Source organism: Melopsittacus undulatus (genome assembly GCF_012275295.1).
Source record: "Melopsittacus undulatus isolate bMelUnd1 chromosome W unlocalized genomic scaffold, bMelUnd1.mat.Z SUPER_W_unloc_4, whole genome shotgun sequence".
NCBI classification, from domain to species: domain Eukaryota; kingdom Metazoa; phylum Chordata; class Aves; order Psittaciformes; family Psittaculidae; genus Melopsittacus; species Melopsittacus undulatus.
Window position 1 is genome coordinate 224,622 of NW_022993946.1, and position 19,214 is coordinate 243,835.

The 19,214-nt window shown below is 46.9% G+C and overlaps 1 protein-coding gene across 10 annotated transcripts in view; it reads right to left on the bottom strand.

Moving 5' to 3' along the window:
* Nucleotides 1-19,214, bottom strand: part of LOC117438277 (ubiquitin-associated protein 2-like) — a 128,350-nt gene that overhangs the window by 6,831 nt on the left and 102,305 nt on the right. For 9 of the 10 annotated variants that reach the window (XM_034073803.1, XM_034073799.1, XM_034073798.1 and 6 more), the window contains 6 exons: nucleotides 12,039-12,117; nucleotides 11,223-11,437; nucleotides 9,374-9,473; nucleotides 9,181-9,288; nucleotides 1,527-1,594; nucleotides 575-766 (listed from right to left, as the gene is read on the bottom strand). In XM_034073803.1, coding sequence (XP_033929694.1) covers nucleotides 575-766; nucleotides 1,527-1,594; nucleotides 9,181-9,288; nucleotides 9,374-9,473; nucleotides 11,223-11,437; nucleotides 12,039-12,117 — 762 coding nt within the window. Of the gene's footprint in view, nucleotides 1-574; nucleotides 767-1,526; nucleotides 1,595-9,180; nucleotides 9,289-9,373; nucleotides 9,474-11,222; nucleotides 11,438-12,038; nucleotides 12,118-19,214 lie in introns of those variants that run through there. The other variant, XR_004550682.1, reaches the window with a different exon arrangement.

Sequence of the window (19,214 nt, forward strand, 5' to 3'; positions counted from 1 at the left end):
CAAGCTGAGCAGTCCCAGCTCTCTCAACCTTTCCTCATAGGAAAGACGATCCAGTCACTTCACCATCCTTGTGGCCCTTTGTTTGTCTCTTAAATACATCCATGTATCTCTTGTACTGAGGAGCCCAGAACTGGACACATGACTCCAGGTGTGACCTCACCAGTGCTAAGCAGAGGGGTAGGATGACCTTCTTTGACCTGCTGGTAGTACTTTGCCTAATGCAGCCCAGGATGTCTTTGTCCTTCTTTGCAGCAATGGCATATTGTTGGTCTCATAGTCAACTTGGTGTCCACCAGGATGCCCAGGGCCTTTTCTACCAAACTGCTTTGGGCCCCAGCATATACTGGTGCATGGGGCTATTCCTTCCCAGGTGCAGGACTTTGCACTTCCCCTTGTTGAATTTCATGAGGTTCCCTCCCCAAGATGGTCAATAGTCTGCAATCATAGTCAAGGCCCTTTCCCAATGAGCAAAGCAAAAACCAGACATCAGCAAATACCCCCAAGTCCCTGCTGGGATGTGGGTGGGAGCAATCTGCCCTTGGACACACTGTAGATGTGGAATGGGCCAACTCACCTGCCCATCTTGTTGAAGATGGTGATGCAGCATCTGGGAATGAGGCTGCTGATGTGCAGGCAGGATATGGAGAAATGGGGCTGGAGCATAACCTGGGGCAGCACCAGGGTTCAGGGGCCCAGTCGATCCGAAAGCAGAAGGCAGGCTGAAAGGAGACGGTGTGCCAGCATGGAATCCCTGCTTGTCAAATATCTGCATGGGAAGTGAAGGGGACAGCATCAGAGACTGGTGTGAGCAGCCCCACAGTGACCAGACAAGAACAAGAGTGGCCCAAACACAAATGACCTGAACTTTTCACCAATCCCATGAGCAAGCAAAGTCACACCTGCGAGCACTTCAGCGGATGAGTTTCAGCTTCTGTTCTCACCTATACTTCTGTACTAATGCCTCCAATATTTTATTTTTATTTCCATAACTATTATGCTCCTTTTTTCACTGACCTCTTTTTTACTCAGCAGGACATGGGATGGCAGCAGCTGCCTGAAATCAGCCCTTCACACATTGCATGGGCTCAGCCCAGAATTATTCAGCCTACCCAGAGAGGCCCAACAAAAACACAAGAATTTGCAATGAGATTTTCCTTCCCCTTGCTAGAGCTCAACCCAGCTTCCCAATTCAGCTGCTTTGGGCACTATTTTGATGAAAAACATTAGTCCTTTGCCTAATGCAGCCCAAGATACCATTTTGCCTGCCATCACACTTCATTTGCACCCAGAATACAGCACGTGTGGAGCAGCATAGAACACTACACCTATGCCAGCAGCTGCCATCAGGAACTGACATGGCAGAAGCAGTGAGACAGAGGATGAGACTTCTCTAACAGCAGAGCCAATGTAAGAAATGCCACAGCCTGCTGACCAACTGGCCTGGGAATGGTCCTAGCCAGCAGTGCTCCACAGAGGCAGCCATTAGCCTGGCCTCAGGCTACAGAGGAAGGTCCAGTATTAGTCACCTGAGTCTTGTTATAAACTGAGCCACTGATATCAAGTACACCTGTGTTACTTGAGGTCACAGAAACACCTGTAAAACAAACAAAAAAACTCATCAACAATGAGAAAGTCAACCACCCTTCATATGCTTTGCTCCAAACATCCACAGCCACAGTGGATGCATCTTTGACTGCAGCCACTACTACACACCCTGCTGCTACTGCTGGCAGTCAGCCTGGCAGGGTTGTCCGCACTGTCAGACCCACAGCAACCCACATAAGAACAGAAGAAAGGACTCAGTTCCTCAAACTGCAAAGCAGGAAACCAGCCCACTGGGATAAATCACTGACATCCATGACCCAGCAGTTACTGCTTGGGTTTAAATGCTCTTCACCAGGCAGCACCCAACACTCATTTAAGCTCCCAAAAAGCCATCTTTCCCCTATGATTAGGGACACATTTGGCTCTACTGCAGCATTCAAGAGCTTCCAGTAGTGCCCTGAGTGATAAGACTCAGCATCTGCTATATATTTTAACACTTGTCCTTTCACATGCTGCAAGAAAATGAGGTCTGCAATGGTCCTCTGCCCTGAGAGAATTAATTCTGATTCAGGCTAGCTTCCACATGAGCCAGGTGGTGCCACAACAGACTCAGAAGCATTCACTTACCAGCAAGATGACTTTCAAACCAGCCACTCACATTCAGTGTCTTATAAAGACTGTCCCTAATCATTTCACTTGGATTATAATAAAACCTGTGGTTTCTTTGGCCAGTGAGCTGAAGGTATAGGCTTGGAGGGTGTGCAGTGCTCTAAGGTTGTACCCTTCCTAGGATATTGCTCTCTTACAGATTGTGCTTTCACAGATAAAAGTGTGATCAGCTCCTGGTTGAAGACATTTCAAATGCACAGCAAATGCTTGGTATTTGCTTAAGCCCAAGTATGAAGTAGTTAGTGATAAGCAATTCACTATACTTTGTTGTGGTCAACAGCTTGATATCCAAATGGAGACTGGTGGTAAGTGGTGCTCCTCAGGGGTCAGTACTGGGACCAGCACTGTTCAATATCTTTGTTGGCGACATGGATGGGGATTGAATGCATCTTCAGCAAGTTTGCTGATGACACTAAGCTGTGTGGTGCAGTCTACATGCTGGAGGGAAGGGATGCCATCAAGAGGAACCTTGAAAGGCTCATGTGAACCTTATGAAATTCAACCAGGCCAAGTGCAAGGTCCTGCACCTGAGTCAGTGCAATCCCAAGAACAATTACAGGCTATCAAGAGACTAGACTGAGAGCAGCCCTGTAGAGAAGGACTTGGGGATGTTGACTGATAAAATGCTCAACATGAGCTGGCAGTGTATGCTCACAGCCCAGAAAGCCAACCATATGCTGGGCTCCATCAAAAAGAGCATGACCAGGAGCAGGTGGATGGAGGTGATTCTCCCTCTCTGCTCTCATGAGACCCCCCCTCTGCAGTCCTGCGTCCAGCTCTTGGGAGCAATAACTCAAGAGGGATGTAAAGCTGTTATAGTGAGTCCAGAGGAGGCCACGAGGATGCTCCGAGGACTGGAACACCTCTGCTATGGAGACAGGCTGAAAGACATAGACTTGTTCAGCCTGGAAAAGAGAAGGCTCCCAGGAGACCTTATAAAAATCTTCCAGTTCTGTCTGAGTTTCAGCTACAACAGTTGTTTTTTTCTTCCTAGTAGCTGGGACAGTGCTGTGTTTAGACGTTAGTCTGACAACAATGCTGATAAACAAGTTTTAGTTGTTGCTAAGTAGCACTTAAAATGATCGAGGACTTTTCAGTCTCTCATAGAATCACAGAATAGTTAGGATTGGAAAGGACCTTAAGATCATCTAGTTCCAACCTCCCTGCCATGGGCAGGGACACCTCACACTAAGCCATGTCACCCAAGACTTGATCCAATCTGGCCTTGAACACCACCAGGGATGGAGCATTCACAACCTCCCTGGGCAACCCATTCAAGTGCCTCACCACCCTACAGTAAAGAACTTCCTTCTTATATCCAATCTAAACTTCCCCTGTTTAAGTTTTAAACCATTATCCCTTGTCCTATTACCACAGTCCCTACTGAAGTGTCCCTCACCAGCATGCCTATAGGCCCCCTTCAGATACTGGAAGGCTGCTATGAAGTCTCCATGCAGCCTTCACGAGGCTGAACAGCCCCAACTTTCTCAGCCCATGTTCATATGGGAGGTGCTCCAGCCACCTGATCATCATTGTGGCCCTCCTCTGGACTTGTTCCAACAGTTCCATGTCCTTTTTATGTTGAGAACACCAGAACTGTACACAATACTCCAAGTGAGGTCATATGAGAGCAGAATAGAGAGGCAGGATCACCTCCTTCAACCTGCTGGTCACGCTCCTTTTGATGCAGCCCAGGATACGGTTGGCTTTCTGGGCTGCAAGCACACATTGCCAGCTGATGTTCATTTTCTCGTCAACCAACACCCCCAAGTCCTTCTCCCCAGGGCTGTTCTGTATCTCTTCTCTGCCCAACCTGTAGCTGTGCCTGAGATTGCCCTGACCCAGGTGTAAGACCTTGCACTTGGCATGGATAAACTTCATAAGGCTGGCATCAGCCCACCTCACAAGTGTGTCAAGGTCCCTCTAGATCGCATTTCTTCCGTCTAGCATATCAACTGAACCACACAGCTTGGTGTCATCAGCAAACTTTCTGAGAGTGCATTCAATCCCACTGTCCATGTCACTGACTGTCATGGTTTAAGCCCAGCCTGTCACTCAGAAACCACGCACCTGTTCGCTCACTCCCCCCCCTTCGTCCCCCTGCTCCCAGAGGGATGGGGAGGAGAATCGAAAGAATGTAACTCCCACAGGTTGAGATAAGAACAGTCCAGTAACTAAGGTAGAACACAAAAACACTACTGCTACCACCAATAATAATAATGATAAGGAAAACAACAAGGGAAGAGAAGACAACCACTCACTTCCCACTGACCGATACCTAGCCCAACCGAGCAGTGATCTAGCCCTTCCGGGTAACTACCCACAGTTTATATAGTGGGCATGACATGCTGTGGTATGGAATACCCCTTTGGTTAGTTTGGGCTAGGTGTCCTGTCTCTACTTCATCCTGGCTTCCCCTCCTCCCTGGCAGAACATGAGACTCAGAAAGTCCTTGGTCAGACCAAACATTACTAAGCAGCAACCAAAACCATCAATGTTCTCAGCGCTGCTCCCAGGCTGAAAGTCAAAAACACAGCACTGCACCAGCCACCATGAAGGAGAAAAAAGACTGCTACTGCTGAACCCAGGACATTGACAAAGTTGTTGAACAAGATTAGTCCCAACACAGAGTGACAGAGCACTGGAACAGGTTGCCCAGGGGGATTGTGGAGTCTCCTACGTTGGAGATATTCAAGGCCCACCTGGACAAGTCCCTGTGTGATGTACTCTAGGTTTCCCTGCTCTTGCGGGGGGGGTGGACTAGATGATCTTTCGAGGCCCCTTCCAACACTTGGGATTCTGTGATTCTGTGAAGGACATGACTCGTTACTGGTCTCCAGCCAGATACTGAACCGTTGACCACAACTCTTTGAGTGCAGCCATCCAGCCAGTTCTTTATCCACCGAGAGGTCCACCTTTCAAATTGATGTCTCTCCAATTTAGAGACAAGGATGTCATGTGGGACAGTGTCAAACGCTTTGCACAAGTCCAGGTAGATGACGTCAACTGCTCCACCCCTGTCCATCATTTTTGTAGCCCCGTCATAGAATGCCACCAAATTGGTCAGGCAGGATTTCCCCCTAGTGAAGCCATGCTGGCTGTCACCAAGCATCTTGTTGTTTTTCATACACCTTAGCATGCCTTCCAGGAGAATCTGCTCCCAGATTTTGCCAGGCACAGAGGTGAGACTGACTGGTCTGTAGTTCCCTGGGTCTTACGTTTACCCCTTCTTGAAAATGGGGATTATATTACCTTTTTTTCCAGTCATCAGGAACTTCACCTGACTGCCATGATTTTTCAAATATCATGGACAGTGGCTTAGGAACTTCATTTGCCAGCTCCTTCAGGACCCATGGATGGATTTCATCAGGTCCCATGGACTTGTGTACATTCAGGTTTTTAAGAAGATCTCAGACCAGACCCTCTCCTACAGTGGGCCCAAGGTCTTCATTCTCCCAGTCCCTGCGCTTGCCTTCCAAGACTTGGGTGGTGTGGTTGGAGCCTTTGCCAGTGAAGACTGAGGCAAAAAAATTATTAAGAACCTCAGCCTTCTCTAAAACCAGGGTAGCCAGTTTCCAGAGAGGGCGCACATTGTCCCTAGTCTGTCTTTTATTCGCTATGTACCTACAGAATCCCTTCCTGCTATCCTTAATATCCCTTGCCAAGTTTAATTCTAACTGGGCCTTAGCTTTCCTAAGGTGGTCTTTAACTTCCCAGACAACATCTCTGTATTCTTCCCAGGCCACCTGTCCTTGCTTACACCTTTTATAAGCCTCTTTTTTCCCCTCAAAGTTTCCTCAGCAGCTCCTTATCCATCCAAGGGGGTCTCCTGGCCCTCCTGCTGCACTTTATTCAAGTTGGGATGCAAGACTCCTGAGCTTGTAGCAGGTGATCCTTGAATATCAACCAACACTCTTGGGCCCTACTGCCCCCTAGGGCTATATCCCATGGAACCTTGCTAAGCAGGCTCCTGAAGAGGCGAAAGTCTGCTCTCTTGAAGTGCAGGGCAGTGAGCTTGCTGCAGGCTCCTCTCACTGTCCTGAGGATCTCGAATTCGACCATTTCCTGATTGCTACAACCAAGGCTGCCCTGGATCGTCACATTTCCAACGAGCTTTCCCTGTTGGTGAGCATGAGGTCAAGCCTGGCACCTTGCCTTTCTGGCTCCTCTATTACTTGCAGAAGGATGTTGTCTTCCACACAATTGAGGAACCTCCTGGATTGCTTGTGCCGGGCCATACCGTCGCTCCAACAGACATCAGGGTGGTTGAAGTCCCCCATGAGAACAAGGGCTTGTGAGCATAAGGCTGTTCCTATCTGTCTGTAGAGTGCTTCATTCACCTCTTGATCAGGTGGTCTGTAACAGATCCCCACAGTAATGTCTCCCATAGCTGTTCTCCCTTTAACCCTGACCCACAAACTCTCTGTTGACTGCTCACCTGTCCCCAGACAGAGTTCCATACTCTCCAGCCTATCCCTAACAGAAATAGCAACTCCCCCTCCTCACCTGCTACCAGGCCTGTCTTTTCTAAAAAGCCTGTAACCAACAGTCCAGTCATAGCAGCCCTCCCACCATATTTCTGCAATGCCTACTGTATCATACCCCATAGACATGCACACATCTCTAATTCCTCTTGTTTGTTCCCCATGCTATGGGTGTTTGTATAGAGGCATCTGAGCTGAGCTCCAAATGAAGCCAGCTCATTGGCTGGAGCAGCTGGAATATCACTACATTGCTCCGAGTATTTATTATAGGTGCTGGCAACTGACTGGGAGTGCTGGGATGGAATGATGCCCCCCTCCCCCAACACATCTAGTTTAAAACTTCCTTGACCAGTCTGGCAAAATTCCTACCAAAAACGCTCTTCCCCTTCTTTGTCAGACCAGCTTCACCAGCCCCCAGTAGACCTGGCCTATTAAATTGAGTCCCATGTTCTAGATACCCAAACCCCTGACTATGGTACCACCCTTCTAACTATTTATTAACCTGGCCAATTCTCCTAGCCTTTTTAAGGTCCTCCCCTTTATCCTGGAAAATTGATGAAAAGACTATCTGAGCTCCAGAGTCCCTAACCACCTCTCCCAGGGCTCTGTAGTCCTTCTTTATGTTCTCTGGGCTACTGCTGTCTATATCACTAGCACCCACATGGGCAACTAGAAGTAGTCAGTGGGATTTACTAGACTAGGCAGCCTCTCTGCAACATCCCTGATCCGTGCCCCTGGTAGGCAACACCCCCCCCTTGAGACCGGGTCAGGCCAACAGATGGGTGCCTCTGTGCCTTTCAGAGTAGAGTCCCCTACTACTATGACCCACCGCGTTTTCCTGGCAACACCAGTAGTGATGTTTTTCACCAGTGCATCAGCCATTTGTTCCTGATGCAAGTGTTTCCTCATTAGCCCCCTACAGAACAGCAAAGCGGTTCTAGGTGGGGACAACAGATTTGAGGAAGCCCCTTGCTTTTAATTGTCCTCTTCCTCCATTTTTTTGTTGTTTGTTTTTTTTTTTTTTGTTACTATTTCCCAGCTTCCTGAGTTAACAGCCTCCTTCTTTCCTCCATGAGCTACAGTGGATGGTTGAGGCCCCTGCATAGTTTGGGCCTGGAGCAAGCAGTCCTGCTTCCTCTCAGCTTCCCTGACATCTTTCAGCCTATTGACAGCATCCTGCAGCTCAGCCACCTGCTTGTAGGAGGACCTCCACCAGGGCACACTGAGTGAAGCTCTGCCCATTGTGTACCCTTGCCTCAGGAGAACAGTGCAGGCATTCTCTCCACTCCGAGCTCTGCACTGCAGCCTCCCCTCTCATCGGCTCTGTCTGGGTGTCTACCCTGGCCACTGCCAGGACAGCCAGAGCAGAGCTCCCAGACTGGACCCTGGCCATAAGGTGAGTGCTCCCCATCCTGCTCGCCTGCCCACACAAAGTACCTTGACCCACCCTTTTTCACCTAACTCCTGGTCACTCGAGCTCCCTGGGGCAGGTTTTTAACCAGTCAGGGCTGGTGCTGCTCCTCCTGGCTCTGCTCCCTGTGAGTCAGCTGCTCACATCAGCTGAGCTGCCGGCTCCTGGGCAAGTCCTTTCAAGGACTCGAGGCTCCCCGGTGGCTCCTGCCACTCTGAGTTGAGGCTCCTGGATGCTGAACTTCTCCCCACTCAGGTGTTGAAGGCATCCTCTCTTGAGCTAGTCACCTCAGTAATTGACCCCTCAGCAATTGACTCATGCTCTGCCAGGACAGAGCAGAGACATAGCACCGGACCCAAACTAGCCAAAGTGGTATTCCATACCACAGCAGATCATGCCCAGTATATAAACTGGGGGGAGTTACCCAGAAGGGACCTATCACTGCTTGGCTCAGGCTGGGTATCAGTCAGCAGGTGGTGAGCAACTGTACTGTGCATTGCTGCTGGTTAGTGTTTTACTTTTTTTCCTTTTCCCTCGTAGTTTTATATTCTCTCCCCTTGTTATTTCCCTTAGTAGTAGTAGTATTATATTGTACTTTACACTTCTAGGCATGAGAATGTGATGAGTTACAGAGTGTACACACAGCAGCTGAAAAAACAGCCCAGAGATATGTGAACACACAGCTATCTCAATTATTCAAACTATAGCCTTCATTTGGCAGAGGACCATTTCAGCAGCAGCATCTAGCTGCTTAGACTTCAAAAATACAGCACTGTTGCAGAACCACTATATTCTTCAGCAAGGAAAATTTGGCAGTTGAAACAGCTCACCATTTCTCCCATGTATAATTGTGGACAAAGGTGTGCATCAGCCACAAATCCTTACACAAAGTTCAGCCATGAGGTTTTGAAAGAACACTTGGGCCGTTAAAAAAAAGTATTTTGTATACGGAAGATGGAGAAACAGCTCGGATCATGACCCTGTTTAGATCTGGCTGCTGTGTTCACTGCACAGCACTGGGAATTGACCCTACTAAATCCCACTCAATATCAACCTCAAGTCTTGTGTTACCTTTCCCAGGTCCAGTGCCAGCAGATTTGTTTTGTGCTTGAGATGACCCACTGTAGCCTCCTTTGCTGTAATCTCCAGCTGCCGTTCCCTGTGTTAATTCATCATAGCCTGCCAGTGTGTGTACAAGACAAGGTGTTAGAGTGTGCAAGCAGCTGGGCAGGCGCTCATGTAAGAAGCGCAGTGGGAAGCATACCTGCCCCGTAGCCTTGCTGCCCATAACCACTCACTTGCTGGAAAGGAGTCAATGGGGTGTTCAGGTTGACTCCATGCTGTTTTGCAGATGCTGGAGGTACCTGGACAAAGGAAGGGAACAAAAGGACCTATTAACTGGGGAACAGCACATAAAACACAAGCTCCCTCTGCCATCTAAGGGGGAAGGCACCTCCACCTCCTGTGGGAAATTTAATCCAGAGTTGGAAGCAGTAGGACAGCATGGATCATAGCACTCATGCTTCCAGCAGTAACTTGCTGTAGTGGCTTTATATGAGCCTCAAGTTTTCTGCCAGAGCCACACTTCTGACTGCAGTGTAACCATGTTTCAGAACAGGCTGCGTATTTCTTTCATATACTGATTGTAAACAGCAAATTCTCACCCACAAACCCAAGAAGGAGCAACCACAGTGCCATCCCTCCAGAATCAAGTGACACACCAACTCTTTTCTGAAGCTGTTTCATAAAACACAGTCCTACAGGGCCCTAAAAGAGACTCATTTACCCTTCTACCTAGAGCATCACTTGTTCCCAAGTAATATCCTCCCTCCTGAGACTACCAGCCCTGCTCTCTGACTTAATGGGGTCTCCCCCATTCTCAAAAGGACTTCCTAGGCACTCAGCTCACTGACTCAGCTTTGGGTCTCCCTCTGACTCTCCAGAGGCTGCTACAGGCTTTCAGGAACACCGAGTCCATGAGCTGTAGCTGTCTGCTATTTACAGTAATCTGTGCAGGAGTCCATGAGTTCTGGCTTTTTAAATTTCCTGTTTTCTTGGGGAAGAGACTGCAACTATTTTCTCATGCTTGCACATTTTTGGAGAACCCTTGCAGACTGGGGAAGATGACTACACTGCTGTCATGAGACCCCACCTGGAGTACCATATCCAGTTCTGGGACCCTCAGCACAAGACAAACATGGACCTGTTAGAGGAGGTCGAGAGGAGGGCCATGAAAAAGATCAGAGGAATGGAACACCTATGAAAAAAGTCTGAATTGGGGTTGTTCAGACTGGAGAAGAGAAGGCTCTGGGGAGAACTTATAACAGACTTTCAAGACTTAAAGAAGGCTTATAAGAAAGATACACACTTTTTACTAGGGCCTGTAGTGACAGGACAAGGGACAAGTGTTTTAAACTGAAAAAGGATAGATTTAGATTGGACATGAGGAAGAAAGTTTATGAGAGTCGTGAGACACTGGAACAGTGTTGTGGTTTAAGCCCAGCTGGTAACTCAAAACCACTCACTACCCCCCCTTCCCCCCCACTCCCGGAGGGATGGGGAGGAGAACAGAAATAATGTAACGCCCACAGGTTGAGATAAGAACAGTCCAGTAACTAAGGTAGAACACAAAAACACTACTGCTACCACCAATAATAATAATTATAAGAGAAACAAGGGAAGAGAATACAACCGCTCACCACCTGCCAACCGATACCCAGATCGACCCGAGCAGTGATCTAACCCTTCTGGGTAACTGCCCCCAGTTTATATAATGAGCATGACGTGCTGTGGTATGGAATACCCCTTTGGCTAGTTTGGGTCAGGTGTCCTGTCTCTGCTTCCTCCTTTCTTCCCCTCCTCCCTGGCAGAGCATGAGACTCAAAAAGTCCTAGGTCAGAGTAAACATTACTTAGCAACAACTAAAAACATCGGTGTTATCAGCGCTGTTCCCAGGCTTAAAGTCGAAAACACAGCACTGCACCAGCTACTAAGGAGAAAAATGACTGCTACTGCTGAACTCAGGACAAACAGATTGCCAGAGAGGTGGTAGATGTGCCATTCTTGGAAACTTTCAAGGTCAGGAGAGTTACAACTTAGGCTTTCAGACTTACAAACATGGTTGGCCCATACTGGAATGCACTGGGTACACCGGGCACACCGGCATAATAAGGTAACCCAGTGTAGCTGTACCCCGGGGGCAGGTTTGGGTTGAGGAAGGGCTGCTGAGTTGTGTGGTGAGTCTGTGTCTGGTTCTGCTGTGGCTGGACGAGTGTAGTAGTAGGAGCAGGGGAGGCAGAATCCCCGTGTCCAAATTTTGTTACGTCACCTGCAAAAGAACAAACTGATCAGAAAAGCTATCAAAGGCACCCCAAAATTGGAGGATTCAAATCCTCTGAATACAAGTAAACAGCTACAGAAGAGAGCACATCGTACACTTCAAAGGCTGCAGTTGTTCATGGGAAGAACTCTCCTGGTCTCTGTTCATGGCACAAAACTCTGTGCCATGGCTAATCCACCAATGAAGTAGAGATAACCAATACTTACCTATCTCACACGGTCTGAGCAGATTCACTGCTATCAGATCATTGCAATAAAACATGTTAAAAGCAGAAGTATGGTAAAAAGCCAAAGAACAAGTGGTTGTTGGATTCACAGCTGTTTACATTAGTAACAATTTTGCACTTATTCTCAAAGGCTATCCAACTTCCAGAAGAACTCACATATGACTTACTGACCAAACCCATGAAGGTTTAAAAAAAATAAAATAAAAAACCACAGTGTCAGGGTTGAGAGGGAAATGCTCACTTTTGTCTGACTAGTTTGGACTGATGGGTTTAACTGCTTACAGAAGGGAAAAACAACTGCTCTTTCAGAAATGGCATGATGACTAGCACATTTCACCATCCTCATCTTTAAATAGCACTCACCTGAGTATGGGTTGTTAGCAAGGCTTCCATCTCTGCCTGTCAAGGTTGCAGGAGCAGGGAATGTAATTCCATAGTAATCCTTAGAAAGAGACAACATTGTTTATTGATAGCTGAAACTGTAACAGAGCTGGACATCTCTTATTGAAACAAGGGGGAGACAAAAATCACAAAATGGAATATATAAACCTTTAGAATTAGTTTTAAGCAATGTTAAGTTTGATGGCTTTGTAACAGTAGCAATGGAAAATTACTGAGGTGCATGGTACATAGAAAAAAAAATAGAGTACAGCTAGAGAACATACTGAGAATTCTTGTCCAAGATAAATCATTATAGTTGACATAGTTTTAAGAAAAACAGTCTAGAAGAACAGGACACAGGGATAAGGAGTATCTGGGAATGGCAGGGGTCCAGGATGGGCTACAGTTAAACTAAATGATAAGTAGGAGGATAAGAGGATTATTTTGTCTCTGGTGCTAACGAACCAATTAAACTGGTATAAGCTCCTACTGCACATGCTTCGAAGACTGCCAGAAGTGATGAAGATTGTTGGAAGAAGTAAAAGACCCTCAGAGACCACCACCACAATTCTGTACGCATGCGGGGAGCTTTCTGGAAAATAACGCAATCCATACGTAGCCTCATGAATATGTATGTATGCCCAGGGACTATATAGAAGTCCATGGGACCTGATGAAATCCATCCGCGGGTCCTGAAGCAGTTGGCAAATGAAGTTGCAAAGCCACTGGCCATCATATTTGAAAAATCATGGCAGTCAGGTGAAGTTCCCGATGACTGGAAAGAGGGAAATATAACCCCCATTTTCAAGAAGAGGAACATGGATGACCCGGGGAATTACAGACCAGTCAGTCTCACCTCTGTGCCTGGCAAAATCTTGGAGCAGATTCTCCTGGAAGGCATGCTAGGACACATGAAAAACAACAAGGTGCCACAGAGTAGCATGCCACTGTTGGAGTCCAGATCCACAGAGCAACTTAAATGCATCTGTGTCAATGCCTGCAGCATGGGCAACAAACAGGAGGAGCTGGAAGCCATTTTGCAGCAGGGAAATCATGACATAATGGCCATCATAGAAACATGGTGAAATGATTTGCATGATTGGAGTGCTGCAATGGATGGCTATAGGCTCTTCAGAGGGGACATAGCAGCCTTCCAGTATTTGAAGGGGGGCCTACAGGGTTGCTGGTGAGGGACTATTCATTAGGGACTGTAGTGATAGGACAAGGGGTAAGGGTTTGAAACTTAAACAGGGGAGGTTTAGATTGGATCTAAGGAAGAAATTCTTTACTGTTAGGGTGGTGAGGTACTGGAATGGGTTGCCCAGGGAGGTTGTGAATGCTCCATCCCTGGCAGTGTTCAAGGCCAGTTTGGATGAAGCCTTGGGTGATAGGGTTTAGTGTGAGGTGTCCCTGCCCATGGCAGGGGGGTTGGAACTAGATGATCTTAAGGTCCTTTCCAACCCTAACTATTCTATGATTCTATGTAGCAATATGGAGACACACGTTAGAAGGAGCTATCCCCCGTGTCTCCCAACGCAGAAATAAAGAATATCTGTGTGTCAACTTGAAAACTTTGTTGTCAAGTTTGTTCCTGGAGTTTTCTCTGCACTTGTGCTCCAGACCCTTCACTGTCTTTGTTGCCCTTTTCTGGACACACTCCAGCAAATCAGTATCTCTCTTGTAGTGAGGGGTGCAGAACTGAACATAGTACTCAATGTGCGGCCTCACAAGTGCCAAGTACAGGGGGATGATCCCTTCCCTGGCCCTGCTGGCCACACTATTTCTGATACAGGCCAAGATGCCTTTGTCTGCCTTGGCCGCCTGGGCACAAACTGGCTCATGTTCAGCTGGCTGTCAAACAGCACCCCCAGGTCCTTTTCCACCGAGAGGCTTTCCAGACACTCTTCCCCAAGCCTGTAACATTGCATGGGGTTGTTGTGGCCCAAGTGTAGGGCCCGGCCCTTTATCTTCTTGAACCTCATACCACTGGCCACAGCCCATTGATCCAGCCTGTCCAGATCCCTCTGCAGAGCTTTCCTACCCTCCAGCGGATCAACACTCCCACCCAACTTGGTGTCATCTGCAAATTTACTAAGGGTGCATTCAATCCCCTCATCCAGATCATCAATGAAGATATTAAACAACATTGACCCTAATATCAAGCCCTGAGGGACACCACTAGTGGCCAGTCACCAACTTAGATGTGACACCATTTACCACCACTTTTTTGGACTCAGCCATCCAGACAGTTTTTAACCCAGCAAATAGTACACCTATCCAGGCCATGAGCAGATGGTTTATCCAGAAGAATGCTGTAGGAGACAGTGTCAAATGCTTTACTGAAGTCCAAATAGACAATGCCCACAGCCTTTCCCTCATCAAGCAGGCAGGTCACCTGATGGTAAAAGATCAGGTTGGTCAAGCAGAACCTGCCCTTCATGAACCCTTGCTGACTGGGCCTGATGCCCCGAATTTCCCTCACATGCTCTGATCTCACTCAGTATCATCTGCTCCATGACCTTCCCCATCACTGAGGTCAGACTGACAGTCCTGTAGTTTCTGGGGTCTTCCTTCCTGCCATTTTTGTAGACAGGCCAAACTCCAATACTCTGGGACCTGCCCACTAGACTTGCTGATAGAGTGGCCTGGCGAGCTCTTCTGCCAGCTCCTTCAGCACTCTTGGGTATAACCCATCCGGCCCCATAGATGTTTATATGTCTAAGTGGAGCAGGAGGTCACTAACCATTTCTTCCTGGATTATGGGGAAGAACCTCCTGGATTGTTTCTTTTTTTCTGTACTGTACTTCCAGCAGACATCTGGTAGGTTTAAGTCGCCCACAAGGGCAAGTGATCATGAAAACCTCTCCCAGTTGTTTGAAGAACACTTCATCTGTAGCTTCATCCTGGATAGGTGGTCTATAACAGACTCCTACCAGGATATCTGCTTGGTTGGCCTCCCTCCTGATCTTCACCCACAAACATTCAGCCTTCTCACTCAGAACACTGAGTTCAAAGCAGTCAATGCACTCCCTGACATACAATGCAATCCCACTACCTCTCTTTCCTTGTCTATCATAGAATAGAATAGCCAGGGTTGGAAAGGACCTTAAGATCATCTAGTTCCAACCCCCCCTGTCATGGGCAGGGACACCTCACACTAAACCCTATCACCCAAGGCTTCATCCAAACTGGCCTTGAACACTGCCAGGGATGGAGCATTCACAACCTCCCTGGGCAACCCATTCCAGTACCTCACCACCCTAACAGTAAAGAATTTCTTCCTTAGATCCAATCTAAACCTCCCCTGTTTAAGTTTCAAACCCTTACCCCTTGTCCTATCACTACAGTCCCTAATGAATAGTCCCTCACCAGCAACCCTGTAGGCCCCCCTTCAAATACTGGAAGGCTGCTATGTCCCCTCTGAAGAGCCTATAGCCATCCATTGCAGCACTCCAATCATGCAAATCGTTTCACCATGTTTCTATGATGGCCATTATGTCATGATTTCCCTGCTGCAAAATAGCTTCCAGCTCCTCCTGTTTGTTGCCCATGCTGCAGGCATTGACACAAATGCATTTAAATTGCTCTGTGGATCTGGACTCCAACAGTGGCATGCTACCCTGTGGCTCATTTCTAATGAGGCTAGGGAACTGATTGTAGAGGACCTTTTCGTCCACACAGCACAATGAAATAGAAATCATTAAAAAATCCTCAATTGGCAAAAATAGCAAAAATCACCCTATACAAAAATATTTCTGGCTGTGTGTTCTGCTGCCATGCAGGATAAGCAACAAAATGTCCATACACTAGCTGTATAATATGCACAGTTTATTAAACAAGCACACTAAGGTGAATAAGCATACTAAAGCAAATAAGCACACTAACACATATCGAGTGTATATATATACATACAATAAGTACAATAAAGCAAATCATATATATATGTATAGCACAGAGGAAAACTAGCAATGTATCAAATCATTACTGCATAGAGAGAACAGAGATCAAGAAGAAATACATCACCAATTACCACTGAATCATCATCCAAGCCCACACTTCCAGCTTGCAACAGATGCCAGGACTCTCAGGTAATTGGGAAAATTCCTATGTGGTGCATCCACCCATAGATGAGACTTCAGATTCAGCTACAAGAGGGTCCTGCTTTTACACCCTTAGAAAAACAACCAGCTTTATGCCAGATCTCTAATTCATTACTCGTGGGGCCGTGAAGTTTCTCATGATCTCATTGTTGTCCACGCTGAGACCACTGGCCATGTTGCCCCGGTGTGACCAAGTATATGAAGGTCACAGAACAGCTGCACACCTATGTTTTCCTGACTCTTTCAGACAAACAGTCATGATGAACATAAAAATATGTATACTCTACCAAATACACTTTGACAAAAAACATACTTTGTTATGTCTTTCAGTCACGAGAGGGAATCAACTCTCAGCTAGGTTCCCATCCATTACACTGTGTCTCCTTCATTCAATAAATAAGAGCTTTAGAAAATACTTCTTATCCCCCATCATGATGAGGTTCAAAGGAAGGAAAGGAGAAAAAAGAGACTATAAAAACCTCATCAAAAAACATTTAGTCCTCAGGAGCTTAGACCCAGAGCTACCTACTCAAATAGCACCTGGACTTAGAGGGCTGCTGAGTTTCAAGAGAAATACATCATTTTACAACTCTTCCAAATTGTAAAAAGGAAATATGTATTGACATGCAAACAAAGACAACCCACAACCCATACTAGCACATTAGATAAAGAGACTTGGGCACTGTCCTGGTTTCAGCTAGGATAGAGTTATTTTTCTTCCTAGTAGCTGGTACAGTGCTGTGTTTTGGCTTTAGTCTGAGAACAATGCTGATAATACATCAATGTATTAGTTGCTGCTTGGTAGCCCTTACCCTGATCAAGGACTTTTCAGTCTCTGTCATGGTTTAAGCCCAGCCAGTAACTCAGAACCACACAGCCACTGGATCAATCCCCCCCTTTCTTTCTTCCCCCCTGCTCCCAGAAGGATGGGGAGGAGAATCGAAAGAATGTAAATCCCACATGTTAAGAACAGTCCAACAGCTGAAGTATAATACAAAACTACTACTACAACTACTAACAATAATAATGATGAGGGAAATAACAAGGGGAGAGAATATAAAACTAAAATGGAAGGGAAAAAAACCCCAGACAATAAACACAAGTGATGCACATTACAATTGCTCACCACCCACCGACTGATAACCAGCCCAACCTGAGCAATGACCTGAGTCTTCCGGGTAACTCCCCCCAGTTTATATACTGGGCATGACATGCTGTGGCATGGAGTACCCCTTTGGCTAGTTTGGGTCAGGTGTTCTCTCTCTGCTCCGTCCCAGCAGAGCATGAGAGAATGAAAAGTCCTTGATCGGAGTAAGCATTACTTAGCAACAACTAAAACACTGGTGTGTTATGAGCATTGTTCTCAGAATAAAGCTAAAACACTGCACTGCACCAGCTACTAAGAAGGAGAAAAATAACTGCTACAGCTGAATCTAGGACAGTGGGAAAGGAGAAACCACAAAAACAGACCAGCAGCAAAATTGCCCCATGTGTCACTACCCCAACACTTTCACATCCTCCACTGAACCACTACAGCCAACCTGCCCCCAACACACCACCGCCCTCTCCAACCATGGCCACCCCACCACCACACTTCCCCAACATCACCACAACCACCAGCCAAACTAAAAATTATGGTCGGAAACTCTCTGAAATAAGAAAAAAGTAAAGGGAAAGACACAGCACCGCATAAAGCCAGCCACCTGGCAGCCATGTCTGCCTAGCATCTTGTGTCTGCTTCCAATGCCTCCACAACCTCGCCTGCATTATGCACAATTAGCCCAACTACTCTGTCCAACCTGCATGGCCCCACCCATGCTGCCACCATCACTTTTGGACCACCGCACCATCCCTACCTCCATCCTTTCGCCTTCCCTGATGACAACATCCCCTGCAAGAACAGCCATGGACTTTGAGCCTCCACTGACTACTTGTCTATTTATATAAATTATTCTATTTTATTTGACATGGCAAATATTTGACAAGTATTTATCCAAGTATTTATTTCACAAAACAATAAAGACCTATTGCAAAAAGCTTGCCACAGCCTCTTGCCTTGAAGGCACAGGAATAAGCCTTTGGGGTGGGGGGAAGTGACCTTCACTCAACACCTACTCTAAGCCTTGCTCCAAACAGGCCTGTGCAGATCCCATGCCCCATAGCCCTGTCCACTCTTCTCTTTGGCACCTCCCCGAAGATGAGCTTTCCTCAACTTCTTCAAAAACCTCTACCAGGGTTTATTTATTGTTTATCAGAATCATCTCTTCAGCCCGTATGTCCTCAACATTTTCCACCTTCCATCCCAGTTTAGACTGACTGATGTTCAGGTCTGGAGTCCTCAGTACAAGACATGGGCCTGTTGGAGTGGGTCCAGAGGAGGGCCACAAAAATGATCAGAGGAATGGAACACCTCTCCTATGTGGAAAGGCTGAGAGAGTTGGAGAAGGAAAGGCTTCAGGGATACCTTATTACAGCCTTTCAAGACAAAGGGGAGGTTATAAGAAAGGTGGGGACAGACTTTTTAATAGAACCTGTAGCAATAAGATAAGGGGTAATGGTTTTAAACTAAAAGGTGGAAGGTGTCCCTGCCTCTGGCAGAGGGGTTGGAACTAGATGAGCTTTAAGGTCCCTTCCAATCCAAACTATTCTGTGTGATTCTATGAAACACTGGAACAAGTTGCCCAGAGAGGTGGCAGATGCCCATTTCCTGGAAGTATTCAAAGTCAGCTTGGATGGGGTTCTAAGCACCTTGATCTAGTTGAAGATGTCCCTGCTCATTGCTGGGAGGTTGGACTAGATGACATTTAAAGGTCCCTTACAACCCAAACCATTCTATGATTATATGAAGGAGAGGCACAGTAAAGATCGCTTTGACTAGGCTGAATTTGGCTCCTCTTGCCACTTCAGACATTTTTTTTATGACAACACTTTCATTGTGCTGCTTGAAAATATCTTGCAGCATAAACTATTCTAGGCACCACAGACAAAGTGCAGCCATGGACCTCCAATATCAGCACCATGGACCTCCTCTAGTGATGGCACTTAGGTATGCCAAAAC